General features: G+C 40.5%; 1 protein-coding gene across 1 annotated transcript; it reads left to right on the top strand.

Annotated features, from left to right (window-relative positions):
* The first annotated feature begins 5,068 nt into the window (after positions 1-5,068).
* Positions 5,069-8,181, top strand: LOC148977472 (uncharacterized). Its single transcript, XM_089134699.1, has one exon. It carries the CDS (start codon positions 5,236-5,238, stop codon positions 7,273-7,275), a length of 2,040 nt encoding a protein of 679 aa, XP_088990825.1. The 5' UTR covers positions 5,069-5,235; the 3' UTR covers positions 7,276-8,181.
* Positions 8,182-18,486: the final 10,305 nt, after the last annotated feature.

Below are 18,486 nucleotides of genomic sequence, written 5' to 3'. Positions count from 1 at the left end.
ACCAAACGGTTCAAGGTCCAAAAGACAGTTTCAGTGCAAACTGTTCAAAGGGCTTTAAACGACACCAGACGATGAATAAGGGTCTTATCAAGCGAAACGATCGCTCATTTCAAACATAAATAACAAAGTTTTATAAGCTCAAATGCTCGCCTTGTTTTGTGATGCGCGTTCGTGACTCTCCTGTTCGAACTCATTCATCAAAATGAACGAATCTTTTTTCGAGTCATTTGGTTCATTCAACGAACAAAATGAACAAATTGACTCGGGAAAAGATTCGTTCATTTTGATGAACGAGTTCGAACAGGAGAGTCACGAACGCGCATCACAGAACAGAGCAAGGCGAGGATTTGAGCTTATTAAACTTAAACTTTGTTATTTATGTTTGAAATGACCAATCGTTTCGCTTGATAAGACCCTTATTCATCGTCTGATGTTTTTTTGTTGCCAAAAAGCCCTTTGAACAGTTTGCACTGAAACTGTCTTTTGGACCTTGAACCCCATTCAAGGACCCCATTGAAGTCCATTATATGGAGAAAAATGCTGGAATGTTTTCATCAAAATTATAATGTCTTTTCGACTGAAGAAAGAAAGACATGGACATCTTGGATGACATGGGGGTGAGTAAATTATCTGCAAAAGTTTTTTTTCAAAACTGAACTACTCCTTTAAAGGAGAACTCTGGCGCAAAATGAACCTTTGGTCTAATTACACATTGTTACTTAGTCAACCGTTATCTGAGATTTGTTTTCAATATGATTGCCGAATGTAAATAGTTTTATCTATAAAAACAGTTTAGCCTATAACGCTTACGCTAGTATGACGCTAGTGAGATGTGAATAAGGTGAGCGCGAACAGTAGGCTACGTGTACATATTGAAGAGAAGAAAACGGTTTGTGTTTCTTCTGGAAACAACGGATCATATGAGATTCTGCACAGTTCAGTGCACTTGGATCGGTGTTCGTAGATCGACTGGTCGAGACTATTTTTCAAAGATGGCTTCTTCCTGTATTCGCGAAGTTGACTGTGTGTATAAAATATCTTCTTATTAAACTGTACGGACACTGACAAAGTTCTCAATTGAATGTAGGGACCCTTGTTATGCTGTCGTGTTACTGTGGGGCTATTTTGAGCCTTGTTAGTGGTAATAAAAAGCGATTTTTATTTGTCATTACTCTATGCCCTATATACTAGCGTTATAGGCTAAACTGTTTTTAGAGATAAAACTATTTACATTCGGCAATCATGATAACAAATCTCAGATAACGGTTGACTAGGTAACAATGTGTAATTGGACCAAAGGTTCAAGTGTAATCTAGTTAAAGTGTAATTGGAAATTTGGCGCTGCCTGTTGTTGAAAATTTCCAGTGGTTTTTGCAAAGCAAATATGTAGCCATGTCACCGTAAATAGTCATGTGTCCCGCTGTTTACTGAGATTCCAGTTATTCCAATATCTGAAATATTTTGGGTCGAAATATTGAGAAAAACGTATTTTTGAGAATCCGAATCCAGTAAATTCTGAACAACGAACTTATCATGGAGCCTTTGAATATTAATTTGGAAAAGTGAAAAATGTTGACAGCCACTGATGCTTCACAAAGTTTACGATTGAGCTGTAACTTTGAGTGCGTTTTGTCTGATGCACTTCTTCAGCTGTTCTTCACAATGTGCCGAACTCTCCAGAATGCTTGACAATTGGGTTAACTCTACAACAAACATTTAATAGAGTGTACCTATTGTGGAAATAATACAGTACATGTTGTTAAAATGTACCTTCGTGTACTTCCACATGCACTGAGATGATGTATTCCAGAAAGCAGGTTATGTAATTTACATTAAGCGGATTACTTTCATTTTTAGAGCAAGTAGCCATTGCAACTTCCTCTCTGAACTTATTCACTTCAGAGGTGTTCAGCACATGCGTGCCCTTTCACACAGTACTATATTTCACATTTCACACGGTAGTATATTATACAGATATAGGGGCTATAAATTTAATCGCACACTAAATTTAATCACTAATTTAATTGCATGAAATTACACATCTTGTTTGAAGGGATAGTTCACCAAAAAATGAAAATTCTGTCAGTAATTCCTCTTCCCGACGCTGGTCGTGTGTGTGATGTTGGCCAATAGTGAGCCTGCGTTCTGACATTAAATGTTTTATCCTGTTAAGGATTTTGAATTAATCGCATGATAATGCATTAACGCCAACTGCCCTAATAGATGTATTCATATATTTATTATAAAGCACTGTTATTTGTAACATTTTAACATAAATCAATGTATATTGTACTCTTATTTATTTTATTCTAATCTCACACATTGTGGATCTGCAGGGTAGAAATACAGGTTTTTTTGTGTGTTTCGTGGTGTTTTCTATGTAATTTATTTCTATAATAAAAATACATCTGTGATACATCTCACTTTTTAAGAAATGTGGAGGAAAAATGGCCAAACATAAAAATAATCTTATACAGCCATATTACGGTTGCAACCGAAGACCCCTTTTCAATCAATCTTGTTTTTACATTTATAATTAGCTTACAATATAATTGTATAATATAGTTGAAAGTTTAAAAAAAAGATGTAGAGATGAGATTATCCTGGATTTGGTTGTGTGTGTGTGTGTGTGTGTGTTCACTGTTGACTGATCTTCACACACCGTGTTGACTGAACTTACTCCGGACCGCGGGTTTGGGACCTTCATACCTCGAGTAAGCAAGCTTTGAGTTAAAATTGGAGTAGGATTTACTTGAAAAAAGGCAATTTTTTTTCGCTCAGATAGAAATGCTAGTAAATTTACAAAGATTTGCAAAGTAAAAACCTAACCATACAGTGGGTACGGAAAGTATTCAGACCCCCTTGATTTTTTCACTCTATGTTATATTGCAGCCAATTGCTAAAATCATTTTCCCCCTTCATTATTGTACACACAGCATCCCATATTGACAGAAAAACACAGAACTGTTGACATTTTTGCACATTTATTATAAAGAAAAACTGAAATATCACACGGCCCTAAGTATTCAGACCCTTTGCTCAGTATTTAGTAGAAGCACCCTTCTGATCTAATACAGTTTTTCACATCTGGATTTGGGTATCCTCAGCCATTCCTCCTTGCAGATCCTCTCCACTTCTCTCAGGTTGGATGGTAAACGTTGGCGGACAGCCATTTTTACGTCTCTCCAGAGATGCTCAGTTGGGTTTAAGTTAGGGCTCTGGCTGGGCCATTCAAAAACAGCCACGGAGTTGTGAAGCCTCTCCTTCGTTATTTTAGCGGTGTGCTTAGGGTCATTGTCTTGTTGGAAGGTGAACCTTCGGCCCAGTCTGAGGTCCAGAGCACTCTGGAAAAGGTTTTCGTGCAGGACATCCCTGTACTTGGCCCTCGATTTCAACCAGTCGTCCTGTCCCTGCAGCTGAACAACACCCCCTCAGCATGATGCTGCCACCACCATGCTTCACTTTTGAGACTGTATTGGACAGGTGATGAGCAGTGCCTGGTTTTCTCCACACATACCGCTTAGAATTAAGATCTCATCAGACCAGAGGATCTTATTTATCACCATCTTGGAGTCCTTGGAGCAAACTTTGACTGAGGAGAGGCTTCCTTCAGGCCACTCTGCCATAAAGCCCCGACTGGTGGATTGCTGCAGTGATGGTTTGAAACGTCTGAAACGTCACAAGATGGCGCCAGTGTGTGTGGCATGCCGTCTGTCACTGTCGTTGCTGTGTGTTTTTGCTGTTTGTTTTGCTTTTTGCCCGGGATGTCGACTCTTTGCTGGTGTATGATCGCCAAACACTGCTGGATCTGCGATTTTCGGTTGAAAATTTAGTAAAATTGGATGATGGTGGACGTGAAACTTAGTGATGGGCAGATCGAGGCTTTGTGAAGCAATGAAACAGATGAAGCAAATGTGCTATATTGATTCGAGGCTTCGAATCAATCCGACACCCGTCTCCATGGTGACACCTAGTGGTCAATTGCAGGTGTTGATCTGAAACAATGCCTATTCTTAAAGTCTTTTGCTGTTTTATGAAGGCAAAAAGCCATATAATGGTTTCGATTTTAGTTTATTGGCAAAATATAACGCTAGATATATATATATATATATATATATATGTGTGTGTGTGTGTGTGTGTGTGTGTGTGTGTGTGTGTGTATGGGGGGGGGGGGGGGGGGGTAGGGGTGTTTTAACCAAAGACAGGCCTATAACGAATAGCTACAGTGGCGTTGATCGTAGCGCATAGTTCTTGAAAGAACGATTAATGTGCTCGAGTTCGAGTCTGGCTTTTGCCGAACATGAGATGTAAAAAGTATAAACTAACATTGTCTCTAGGGTTATATTTTGCCAATTAACTTAAATCGAAACCATTATATGGGTTTTTGCCTTCATAAAACAGCACAAGACTTTAAGAATAGGCATTCTGTGTGCACTTTGCTCACGCGATCCTTCCCGACCGACCTATCAATCAAACCCTGATTCGGCGGAGCACTCCACCTGATGAAACACTTAGAAGCTTCATTTAGCCTTTGTCACGTGACTGTGGGTGTTTTGAATCACGCTTCGGATCAGTGTTTCGAATCATTTTTGCTTCGGGATCTCGCAAAGCTTCGGAACGTCTGTTTCGCGTCAGCCATCCCTAGTGAAACTTTGCCCCCGCTCCTAGCGAGGCTCCCGGCTCACCTTTGGCACGCCCCGACTCCACCTTCTCGGCGAGAGCGCCGACGAAAGCGCACCCGCCCTGGGAAAACGTAGTGGCCGGTTGGTGAGGTTGAAGACCCGCCTTGCATGGTGTTCGACGCCTTTGTGGACTGAGCTTGTAGACGTGCCAAGCCTCGTTATTTCTCGACGCTCGCTGGACCCTGTCGGCGCCTGGCTGATACCTGTCGTCGTCCCGGAAGAGGTGTTCCAGCCCCGTGGCCCCTGCTTGAACTTGCGGTCTCTGGGTCGGGTTCCACGAACGTCAAGCGTCGCGGATCCACCGGTTCCTGCCAGGTTTGGGCTGGTAAATGCTAGATCTCTAGCAAATAAGACTTTTGTCTTAAAAGAACTTTCCACGTCCCGAGGATTGGATTTTCTCTGTGTAACTGAGACATGGCTGAGTGATGGTGAGTCCAGCGCTTTCACAGAATTTTTACACCATGATTGCTGCTACCTTAACTCCCCGCGAAAATCTGGCCGAGGAGGAGGAATAGCGACTGTATATAAGAGCCATTATAAATGTAAACAGATCATGCTGTCATCTGCTTTCAGCAGCTTTGAGATGAGTTTATTTGAGATTGGTCGCTCTCACACAGTGCTGTGTGTTGTAGTCTATCGCCCCCCCAAGTACAACAAGGACTTTTTAAATGATTTTGCTGATTTTCTGGCTGAAATCATGCCTAAATATGATCGTGTTCTTATTGTTGGGGATTTTAATGTTCATGTGTGTTGTCCTGACAAGCAAATGACAAAGGGTTTTCTAAACCTCATTGAGTCTTTTAATCTTGTGCAATCTGTGTCTGGACCCACACAAGAACATGGACACACACTTGATCTTGTTTTATCATATGGTTTGCCTGTTCTTAATCTAGAGATATGTGACGCGGTGTTTTCTGACCATATGCCTGTGTTATTTGAGACTGCTCTTTTTTGTCATACACTTAAACCTCGCGCTGCTGCACGGCGCTGTCGCATGATTAACCCTTCCACTGCTGCTCAGTTCTCGGCTGTTTTTAGTCAGAACACCATCACTCCTGAGTCTGTATTGCACACAGAAGAGCTTAGCGCATGGTTTCACTCCACCTGCCAAACTGTTTTGGACAGTGTGGCTCCATTAAAATCCAGGCTGCCTAAAACTAAACCTGAGCCCTGGCTAAATGACATGACTCGTGAGTGCCGTAGAGCTGAGCGCAGGTGGAAGAAGGACAAACTGCAGGTGTCTCTCCAAATTTTAAGGGATTGCTGGCGTCATTTCCAGGAAACTGTGAAAGAGGCTAAAAGGAAACATTTCTCAGATATTATTTTGGCAAATTGTCATAAGCCTCATGTCTTGTTTAACACCATTAATTCAATGTTAAATGCCCCACAGAATGCTTGTATGGAGGCATCCACTGCTATGTGTGAAAATTTTCTATGCTTTTTTACTGATAAGGTCACTTCTATTAGGTCCCAAATTGCACCTCCAGCTTCTGACCCCTCAATCTCTGTCCCCTGCTCGGCTGTTTTTGATCATTTTGAGCCGGTGACTTTCTCTTTCTTAGAGGAGGTTGTTGGTCACTTGAAGCCCACGGGTTCTCCTAATGATGCTGTCCCCCCTCGACTATTTAAGGAGGTTTTCCCTACTGTAGGACCATCTGTGGTTTCAGTTATAAATAGTAGTCTGACCTCGGGTGTGGTCCCTGAAATCTTAAAACATGCAGTAGTTCAACCTCTTATTAAAAAGCCTGCGCTAGATCCGTCGGTTTTTACTAATTTCAGGCCTATTTCCAAATTGCCCTTCCTTTCGAAAATCCTGGAGAAGATTGTGCATAGTCAATTATTGGCATTTTTAAACGAACATAGTATACTAGAGGTTTTCCAGTCCGGTTTTAAAACCTTGCACAGCACCGAAACCGCTCTTTTAAGAGTTTTTAATGATATCTTTTTAGCGACTGACTCTGGCGACTGTGTTATCCTTGTGCTTTTAGATTTAACTGCTGCATTTGACACTGTGGATCATGAAATATTGATTTCACGTTTACGGCAGTTGGTGGGCATCAGTGGCATAGCATTGGAATGGTTTAGGTCATACTTAGCGGATCGAACTTTTTGTGTTAGTGTAGGTGAATATGTTTCCTTCTCTGCTCCTCTCTTGTGTGGGGTCCCACAGGGCTCTGTCCTTGGTCCTCTACTTTTCTCTTTGTATTTGCTTCCACTTGGTTCCATACTTAGGAAGTATGGCATTTCATTCCACTGTTATGCAGGTGACTGTCAGATTTATGTACCTCTTAAAAAGAGAAATGATAACTCTGTTGGACATCTACTCAATTGCGTCAAAGACATAAAAGCCTGGATGGCCCTGAACTTTTTACATTTTAATGATGAAAAAACAGAGGTGATGGTTTTTGGAGGCACCACTGGGACCCCACCGATAGATCCTGGCTCTTTGGCTCCCTACATTAAACCTTGCATTTCAAACCTTGGTGTTAAAGTGGACCATGAGCTTAAGTTTGACTGTCAAGTTAAAGCGGTTGTCAAATCAAGCTTCTTTCATTTGAGGAAACTGGCCATTTTTGTCAAGACAACATTTTGAAACTGCAATCCACGCCTTTGTAACTACACGGCTGGACTACTGTAATTCACTATATGTAGGGGTTAATGGGTCCTCCATCACCCGTCTCCAGATGATACAGAACGCAGCAGCACGTCTTTTAACGGGCACACGTAAACGAGAGCACATTTCCCCGATTTTAGCTTCACTACACTGGCTGCCTATTCAATTTAGGATCCATTTTAAAATTCTGTTATTTGCTTTTAAATCATTAAATGGCCTTGCCCCGCCATACCTCTCTGAGCTTCTTCACTCGTATAAACCCGTCCGCGCTCTCAGGTCAGATGATCAACTGCTCCTGACTGTGCCTAAAACTAAGCGTAAGCTCAGAGGGGACCGTGCCTTTGCCGTGTCTGCCCCGAAACTATGGAATGATCTGCCTTTGCATGTTAAACAGGCCTCTTCTTTACCTGTTTTTAAAAAACTTCTTAAAACCCATCTTTTCTCTTTGGCTTTTGACACCTAGCAAGATGTCGACTCCATGAATTTTTTGTTACTAATGATGAATGTAGGGTTTTTAATTGTATGTTTATGTTTTCTGTACAGCACTTTGGTCAACTTAGGTTGTTGTAAAGTGCTAAACAAATAAAGTTGGTATGGTATGGTATGGTATGGTTGACTTTCTACAACTTTCTCCCATCTCCCGACTGCATCTCTGGAGCTCAGCCACAGTGATCTTTGGGTTCTTCTCACCAAGGCTCTTCTCCCCTGACAGCTCAGTTTGGCCGGACGGCCAGCTCTACGAAGGGTTCTGGTTAGGGTTGGGTATCGAGAATCGAGTACCGAGACTAACTTTTCGTTTTTCCCGGAATCGTTCAAAAGTTAAAATTTCGATTCCTAGTTTCGATATTCACAGTCCGCCGAGCAGAAGAAGAAACCGCTGAACAACACCGAAGAAGCGTCTACCGGAAGTGTTGGCATAACCACGTGAGTCGAACATGAGTACCTTACGTCGGAGATCCAACGTGTGGCTTCACTTTTCTAAAAATAACGAAATCTCGGCAAAATGCTAAATTTGTGACAAAAGGAGTATTTTTACAGGAGTATTTCCTTCAGAATGGATTTTTTCCTTCAGAAAGGCCGTTGGTTAGCAAGGTTAGCTAAACTTTTTTGACCCTGCCTCTTAAAAGAATCGGAATCGAGAATCGTTAGGAACCGGAATCGAAACAAGGAATCGCAATCGGAATCAGAATCGTTCAAATTCAAACGATACCCAACCCTAGTTCTGGTCGTCTCAAACGTCTTCCATTTAAGGATTATGGAGGCCACTGTGCTCTTATGAACCTTAAGTGCAGCAGAATTTTTTTTTGTAATCTTGGCCAGATCTGTGCCTTGCCACAATTCTGTTTTTGAGCTCCTGATTCTCATTTGCTCTGACATGCACTGTGAGCTGTAAGGTCTTATATAGACAGGTGTGTGGTTTTCCTAATCAAGTCCAATCAGTATAATCAAACACAGCTGGACTCAAATAAAGGTGTAGAACCATCTCAAGGACGATCAGAAGAAATAGAGTTAAATATATGAGCGTCACAGCAAAGGGTCTGAATACTTAGGACCATGTGATATTTCAATTTTTCTTTTTTAATAAACGTGCAAAAATGTCAACAATTCTGTGTTTTTCTGTCAGTATGGGGTGCTGTGTGTACAATAATGAGGGAAAAAATGAACTTAAATGATTTTGGCAAATGGCTGTAAAATAAGAGAATGAAAAATTTAAGGGGGTCTGAATACTTTCCGTAGCCACTGTATTTATCGAAATCTTTAAGTTAAATTTACTTGGCATATGGAATTAAGTACACTTTACAGAAAATAAGTAATTATAATTTGGCTTGTAAAAGGTTGATTAACAATTCATCAATATCACTAATATCAATTTAGTTGAAATTTCCTTTGCATTTCACTAAAACAATAATATTGAATTTTGTTAGTCATTTATGGTATGTGCTTTACTTAGATCATCTAAGTAATTTATATTACATCATGTCAGATGTTAAGCAACATGTGAATGCAAAGACCTCAATACTTGGTAGACAATACACAACGGCGGTAACATTTGATGGGTCGTTTTTGTGTTTGAATGTGTCATTTTGAGCAAAAAAATTACTCAAAATGTCACAAAATGGCAAGTCACTAATACTGACAACAAAAATCAATGATAAAACAGTGTAAATAAGCTGGAAGCCAGTGAAAAATGAACCTCAATAATTATTCAAGGACCAGTGCATGAGTGATTTTTACTTAATTTTATTGAGTTGATATTTACACTTTCATTTCTACTCGATTGAATTAAGTACTGATATGCAATTTACTTATTTATTTTTTTTAATTCTTGCCTGAACTAACTTTTTCATGTAAATTACATTGTTTTTTTGTTTTTTTCAATAGTATTTACTTCACCAAAAAATAATTTTTTACAGTGTGTGAGGGTAAGCTAATCTTGCTTTCTGGAATACCACACAGGTACGTTGTATTGGATGATTATTTATTTATTTCTATTATAAGTACAAACTAGTTAAATGACTGAACTGTACTGGCAGAATAAGAGATTCCTAATAAAATATTTGAGGTTATGAAATCTAATATAAAAGATTTAGCTATTAATAGATTCCCTGTCATTGTAGTTCAATGTTTATTGATTAATAGTAACAAAGCCCTGCACTTGTACATTGTACAGACAATTTTGGTAACAAGGTTGCAAAAAAAACCCACAATATTTCACATAATATTTCGATTTGATATCCAGAAGTGGTTGAACAACATTTTTCAAGCACCTTTTACTGACCATCAAATTCAATTGTAGTAAATGCCTTGAAGTCATTCCTGGAACTTAAATAAGAAACCCAAGAGAGAAAGCCAAGAGATGCATCAAATGTAAGCATGGCCAATCTGATCTACCCGATGCTCTTTATTTTGACTTGAATAGCCATACAGATATTAAACCAGGTCTACGTTAGTGTTCGAGTTGTTAAATGACTTTATGGATTGTATAGACAGACCTTTTGCCATCAGTTGTTGTTTTCTTCATTTTTTATTAAATACTGTGATTAGTAAATGTATCGATTTGCTGTACAACTGCTGCTGTTGTTCAAAGCAAATGCCGTCTACCTGAAAATGAAGTTAATTTAAGAAGGCAGCAGTAGTGTAAAGTTATCTTATCATTGGGTCCAGCATGAAATCACATTATATATCAGATTGTGTAGCCAGAAAGCTGAAGCTAAACCAATGTGAACTGACTTCAAACAAACTAAAGCAAATCACTGAAAATATACAGCTCAGAATGAAGTCAATTATTTGATTGAAATCCTTGTGTTGTGTGAGGAGTGAGCAAACAATTCTACCGATTAAAGTCTACACGAAACAACATTTTATGTTATGTAATCTGAGTGGGCGTTTTTATTCCAGAATGGAGCCAGATCTGAAAGCCGGTGCTGGACTGTTGTGTGTGTGTGTGTGTGTGTGTGAGAGAGAGAGACTCTTGCTGTGCACGTTCTTGAGGTGTCATCATCAGCTAATCGTGGTTTGGCTCCAGAATGGCTTGTCAAATCATAATTTTGGGGGATTGTGTGCCAGTCTCACAATTGACATTGAGAGGAAAGGGTACTCGGACAAATAGCTTACAGACAACTTATTTTCCACAGCATTTATAAATCAATCAACTCAATTCATAGTCTATTAATTGTAGTGTGCACATTGTTAAAACGTTAAAAGGCTATAGAGATACGAGATTTCAACTTGTAAAAACCTTTCACGTCCTTGTAGAGCTCCAACTTGTATCTCCTGACTGCTGCAGCAACATGACATCATGACTTTTGCGTAAACATACACGCCCCTTTCAAGTCAAGTGGCGTGTTATCTATACACATTTTGAGCTATCCGCGTGTATGTCTATGCCGTTAAATGTCCGAGTGATTCCGCGTGTATGTACACGCTGTTAAATGTCTGAGCGAAACGAAGCAAAATGTAGATCTACATCTGGGGAGCGATATTTTTTTCCTAGGATGGTAGGGGAAGACTCATAAATGGCATTAACCCCAGTGACGGGTAGGTTTAGGGACAAGGTTGGGGTAGGTCATATATTTATATATACAGTAATGTAACGTTAAGTCGACGGCGTTCATAAACACGCTGAAAAGCGATTATGCGTGTTGTGTCATACATACGCCATTTCATGAGATCAGTCTGGCTGCAGATTCATTTAGGCATTGGATTATATGTTTAATTAGATGTGCATAATTCCCAGTTTGAGGTCCCAATAAAACGTCATATCGAAAATATGGGTAATTACAACATAGCGTGAACGCAGCATAAGTACAAATAGAGTTCTGCATTAATGTAATTTACAAAGTAGCATTAGCCGGTTTTACATTACCCTTCAAATTGCGCAAATTAAAATTGCGAATTGAAAATACGCACAATGGAAACATGTCAATTGCGCGAAAACTCCCGTTTATCGCAAAAAAGTTTTTACGCTCGAATGAGGTGGTTTTTCAGGCAATTCGAAAACGGAATATTTCGCAAAACAATTCAATGAAAACAGTTTTTGCGCATTTATAGTCACCTGACTTAGAAGACGTGGTGAGTTTGTACAGAATACGATCTTCTTTATTATTAGATTCTTAAAAGAAAAAAATAAATACCGGAATACTGGATTCTAAACCTCAAATAAATGCCACGATCAAGACCTCGGAGCAGAAATGAGCGAGAAGAGAGAGAAACGCCTCATATGAGCCGTTCACAGTATAAGGGTCTTGGATAACACACCACGTCTCCTATTAATAATAATAATGTCTAGTGCAGTGGCTCTGATATATATATATATATATATAAACCTACCAACGTCCATTACCATGATTTTTGGAATGACTTATCGCAGGAGGAAAAAATTACGGTTTAGTCGAATAACATCGGTTAATGGAAACACGTCATTTCGCAATAGGTTAAAAATCTGTAATGGAAATGCGCCTTGAGTTAAATTAGCTCTTATGTAAAGATTTTTTATTTTTTTATCCTGTGTATCTTAACCCAAACTGATGTATTTTAATAAGGTGATCTCATAAATATTTGGGTTCTCTACCACATGTACATTTAATTACATTTGCAATGTCACAAAAAAAAACACAATATTGGTGTATTGACAGCATCTAAAGAGTATATAATTTTCTGTATTACCAACTTTACAACCATGCAAATCTTTGCAATTTAATGTGAATATTCATTCTATTGAATATGAGATTGTTTTCAATCTAGTGAGAGAAGCTGTGGTTTAGACAGGAAAGGGATTAACAGGTTTATTGTTGCTAAAATTATGGTGAAATTAGTACATATTTTTCTGCCAATTAGTTTTTGTTGCTGTTTTTTAAGGTTTTTAGGTTTGGGCACACGGTTAAGGGATCTGCAATATATTTACACTGATGAGCCAAAACACTATGACCGTCATAGATTAGACTTTTTTTATTTTATTTTTTTTAGTTACATTTATTTAGTAAAAAATGTATTTGATTTCAGCTTGTTAAATGTGAATATGTTCTAGTGTCTTCTCTCCTCTGTGACTGTAAACTGAATATCTTTGAGTTGTGGACAAAACGAGACATTTGAGGACGTCATCCTCCTGGGCTTTTGGGAAACATTGTTCCACATTGTTCTGACATTATAGACCAAACAACTAATTGATTAATCGAGAAAATATTCAACAGATTAATCGACTATGAAAATAATCCCAAATCCCTAATCATTATGTACAAGTGCCCTGGATATAAGCCTCCCTTTCTATCTCTCTTAAATATTTTTGTTCTCTCTGTTTTGTCATTTAGTAAACTTTATTGATTTCAACTAGGGCTGGGCGATATGGTTGAAAACTTTATCACGATATCAGTATTTCATATCGGTCGATATCGATAATTATAGATTTTTTTTCTGAACCTTTTAAAATAAGGACAAGGAGAAAAAATATATTACATTTTAAACATTTTTATTTTAAACTTAACCTTCCTTTGATTATAATCCCAAGACAGAAATGTCAACACAACTATGGAAAACTCAAATAATTAAAATGTAAACATAAGTCTAAATTCACAATCAGAGCTGCAAATTCCTAAAAAAAGTAAAAAAGGTGAGCGGGACTGGGGTGGTGGGGGGTTGTGGTCGTACGTACCACCTGCTTGATTTTTTTGTGATTTTAATATGCAAATGACACATTTCTGAGCGTGACTTAATAAAAATCAGCATACTTATCAAAAATATTTTTGTGCCAACCTGGAAGTTTGTATCTTACACATGCACTGTATCATAAGAAGTCAGGGCAGAGCACCTGGCTAACGATACAGGGATTCTACCATTTGGGGAATTAAGCTTATTTTCCACCTCCGAGTAAAACAATTGTTTGTTTACCGTTTAGGAAACCATTCAGCCGATCTCCAGGTCTGGCGGTTCCACTTTAACCATAGCTTAACGTAATTCATATGTAGACAATCCTAAGGGTGGAAATGTACACTGAAGTCACGGTTCGGTTCAGACATCACGTTTCGGTACGATTTCGGTACAATGGAGTGAAAAACAAAACAGAAATATAGAAGGCATTTTTATAAATGTCTCAAGCCTTGTATTTTTAAAAAAATAAGTTTTATTAATAAAGGCATAGAACCAGTAGTGCACTGATAATAGTTTTATATAATTAGTTTATTAAATAAATAAAAAGACCTTGAGATATGTTTGGTAATTGTACCTGAATGAATTTAAAATTAATTTGCTATAATTCAGATCAATATATTTGTTTTCCTTCATTTTAATGAACCCTAACTTTATTCTCATCCGAATTATAAATAAATGATTTCCGTATAAAATAATACTGCCAACACATTTAATTTTCTTTATTAATGTGTAACTTAAAAATAAACAGATTAGTGCTCTGTTTTGAGGACAAGAAATGAAAACCAATGCGATATGATGAATGTCCAAAAGATGGAACACACAGACTGTTTTGGATATATACAAAATGGTTGGATATGTTTTGATTTTAAAATGGTGTGTGTGTGAGAGTTGTAGGTTACAGTTTGACAAGAAATACAGTGTGACAAAAGGACAATGTTGTGTTTTATTGCGAGTATAAGCCTACACAAATATAAGTCAACACTTTGCAGACTGAATGATGTCCTATATTAACAAAATGACGGAGTATGTTTTTTATGTCTCCACTGTTCGATCGCTCTCGCGTGTCTGTGTCTTTCTCTCTCATACTCTCTCTCTTACACACACACACACAAAGTTCGATCTCGCACGTGCCTACTCTCTCTCACGTGCACACACACACACTCCAGCATTGCAATCTTGACATCGCAGCCTGTTCATTATGCTGTGTTCACATCAAACGTGTAAAGAGCGAATTATCCAATGTTTCGCAATTCTAGGCTGCATGCCATGCAGATCAAGCGTGCCGCACAAGCCCTCAAAAGTGAAGCCAAAACGTCTCGATCGCCCCCCTGTGACCGGACCTAGTATAGCTCATAACCCCCGCCTCCCCATGTTATTCAATGGAACGCGAGACCAACTAAACAATTAAATTACACTTCACATATCCTGTCAGCGTGTCACTCCCTACGTTGCTTGGTTACCAGAGAGTGAGTGCCTTTGTTAATGCAACCAAACTTGCTTCGCAACGTGCGTTTTTTTCTGACGAAGAAAAAAATATTGAACGTTTAATCGAACACATTTTTTATTGATATGGATCACGTGTCTATTGCGATACATATCGTTATCGTTTTATCGCCCAGCCTTAATTTCAACCATATTATTCCTTCTTGGGTCTCTTTAACAAGAACTCATATTAATGTATGAATTGAATAGTGATTGTGTGACCTATGATGAGGGAACAACCAGTGGTACCCTTGGTAGTACCATCAAATGATAGCCTGTAGCAATGTCATCAGCATACACATACACCGGTAGGCAGTGGCCCACCTTATCGGATGACCATGTTGTGGTCCACCAGAATTTATAGTTTACCCACCTCTTTTTTTACCACTACACCTCTGGAGAGCACGTACTGACAGAGCAATGCAAAGGCTGGGTCTGCCTCCTCCAGGGGCAGCGCTTGCAGGTTCACCACCTGGTCCCGAAAGGAGTGGTGGGAACCTTGGGCACATATCCAGGCGGGGGTCTCAGGATCATGTGAGAATATTAGTGAAGCGGAATCTTCTGAAGCAGGGAGGAGACTGTGTGAACTGAATCGCTTAGTCGAACGTGATGGTTCGGATGACCCAGCTGGACAGGTAGGTAAGCTCTAACCAGGCTCCCATGGACTGTACCAGCGGGGTCAAGTGAACCTCAGACTCTCGGTGGTGCAGCAAGGTGGAATGTCCGGACCAGACATGGATGGCACGGTCATTAGCCACGTCCTGACAAAGGAGGCCGGCAAAGGACCAGCGTTCCATGGGGGCCTGCTCTGTCAGGGGTCTGGTGACAAAGGGGGACGAGAGTGACGAGGCTGCCATCCGCGCAGATGCAGCCCGGGAAAGCATGGCTGTCAACTTTGGATCAGACTTGTTATGCTAGTGCACCCGAGGATGGCAGCACAGACGAGCCATCATCTCCAAAGGACTCCAGCTCACCTTGTGATGCGGCGATATACATGATTTCATCAGCTGGGGGACCGAATGAGATCGCGGGCCTGCCGGTGAACTCATTCGGAACCGCGCAGGTTGCAATGTGAAAGACAGGGTGTGGACCGAGGATATTTCGTTGGTTTAGTGCCAGATCTGCCATCGCCGAAGTATTACGTGTGAATACCTATCAGAATAACGCACTCAGAAATACAGGAGCAGATCGTCTTTAGAAAGATGTGCCACGTGCACACTCTTTTTGTGAGAGAAAAGCTTGCAACAGTGCTCAAGCGCCCAGCGGGAAACATACACGCTGTTCAGTTCAGCAGGCAGGAATGTGAAACTCGCTGGAACTCACCATCACACCAACACCGACTTCAAGCTGCTTGTCTAGAAGATTCTCGAAGATAGTCAGAGAATAGGCTGCAGGAGTGAAGAGAACTTCTTGGCTCTGAAGCGAAAACATATCTGGATATTGCCGGCGTTATACCCACGCGGTGGGGTGGAGTTACGCCATGCAAATTCCTCAGATCCATGGCGTTTCCTTGCCATTGGCTCATTTTATTTCTTTTGAAGATGATAGGCTTCTAAGCGAGCCCCATTCATCGTAACTCGGAGTGACAACGAAAGGGAACTACAGGACACCTTCTGGGGTCTTGTAGAGTCCAGGCATCTGCAGGTCGGCGTTGTTTTTGGCACACGAAGGACCAACAGCATATTAGGAAAATGGTCATGTTTTGACTCAATGTATTTGTATTTTTGTGCTTTGTGTTTCAGCATCTATCCAAACATACAAAAATTGTAACCTGTAAATGTTACAAAATTCAATTATATACGTATAAACAATGAGATCATTCCGATTTAAAACATAGTTAATGTCCAATAGAATAGGTTTAAAGCACTTAATTAATGGTAATTGGTGGTCGATAGAGCTCAATGCGCTGCGAAACACATGCAAATAGAAAAAACATCAGCAAATTAAGAAATCAGTTTAACAAAATATGTGCTGCAAATACTCACAAAGCAACCAACTACAGCAATACCGCAAATACCACAGAAATGTTTCAAGGGGACCTGAAGTGACAAACCTGGCTGGGACTGCTTATTGTTTACTCGTCAGTGTGTTGTTGACTTGAAAAGTGAGTTTTTTGTTTATTTTAACATCCTAATCGTGTATGCGTTTTGAGTATTTGCAGTGTGTTTCTGTAATATATTGCGCTGTGAGTATTTGAAGCATGTTTCTGTATTTGATTGCGTTGTGAGTATTTGTAGGGTGTTTCTGTATTTGGTTGTGTTGTGAGTATTTGCAGTATGTTTCTGAATTTGGTTGCGTTGTGAGTATGTCCAGTGTGTTTCTTTATTTGGTTGCGTTTGTGGCGAAAATGAAACATTTCAACAACAAAAAAAAAAATAATGATTAATTAATGACTGTCTCCGCCCATTTCCGTTGCTAAGGGGGGGGAAAGGAAATGAGGTTATCACATAAAAGGAGGAGTAGATTGATGGAAAAGGGGGAAGAGGAAGTGTGGGAAAAGACTTGAAGTTTATGAAGAGTGCGATTGAGCGAGATGAGAACCGAAAAGCCACAATAACAGTCAAACGGCAACTAAAAGTAAAGATATGGACTGAACGAGCTGTTGGGAGTATTTGCAGTGTGTTTCTGTATTTGGCTGCATTGTGACTATTTGCAGTGCGTTTCTGTATTTGGTTGTGTTGTGAGTATTTTGAGCATGTTTCTATATTTGGTTTCGTTGTGAGTATTTGCAGTGTGTTTCTGTATTTGGCTGCGTTGTGAGTATTTGAAGTGTGTTTCTGTATTTTGTTGAGTTGGGAGAATTTGCAGTGCATTTTTGTATTTGGTTGCGTTGTGGGGTACCCGGAGTGGGGCAGCGAGGTGGAACACAGGGATGTGGCTCGGGAGGCTCTCTCTGGGAGGCGGCCTGTAGCGGGGTCTGAGTTTGCTCTGCAACACTTACCTGGTTCCACGGAGCAGGAGGTGCAGGAGGCGGCTCAGTGGAGTTCTCGGACCGCACACTGTTGCCCGCTGGCAATAGAAGAGGCGGATGAGAGCGGTGAGGATTCTCTCCTCCCACTGCTCTCTGGGCCCTCTTCAGACCCAGAGATGAAGGAAACTGCTCTTTTATTGAAAATTTGGGTACCGCTGGTATTTGAGGCCAGCGATGGAACACAAACAGAAGATTTTCCACCCGGCCCTCTTCCGGGAAGGAGTGGTGCAGTCACCATCTCCTGGAAAGCATTTCCATCCATCTCCGGGTCGCCCGTCCTGGGGCCGTCTACCTCTGGCTTTGCCTCCCATCTTGCCAGGGGCCTGGACGGGCGGGGTGGCCTGCCTGCGACTGGCTACACGGCGCCGTTTAGGTGGAGGCTGCTGCTGCGGCGCGGGAGCAGGGGCAGGTGCAGGAGGATGCCCCCGGCGGCGAGCAGACTGAGGAGCCACGGGCGGTGGGGTAGAGGCAGCAGCTGACTGCCGCAGCTGAATGTATTTGATTGCCTCTGTCTGCTTCTGTACAGCCGAGAACTGCTCGGCGAAGTTCTCGACTGCGTCGCCGAAGAGGCCGGTCTGGGACACAGGGAAGTT

The sequence above is a fragment of the Pimephales promelas genome, chromosome 9 (assembly GCF_988280905.1).
Source record: "Pimephales promelas chromosome 9, fPimPro1.hap1.1, whole genome shotgun sequence".
In the NCBI taxonomy this organism is placed as follows: Eukaryota; Metazoa; Chordata; class Actinopteri; order Cypriniformes; family Leuciscidae; genus Pimephales; species Pimephales promelas.
The sequence above is the reverse complement of the archived record's forward strand: the minus strand, read 5'-3'. Positions and strand labels throughout refer to the sequence as shown.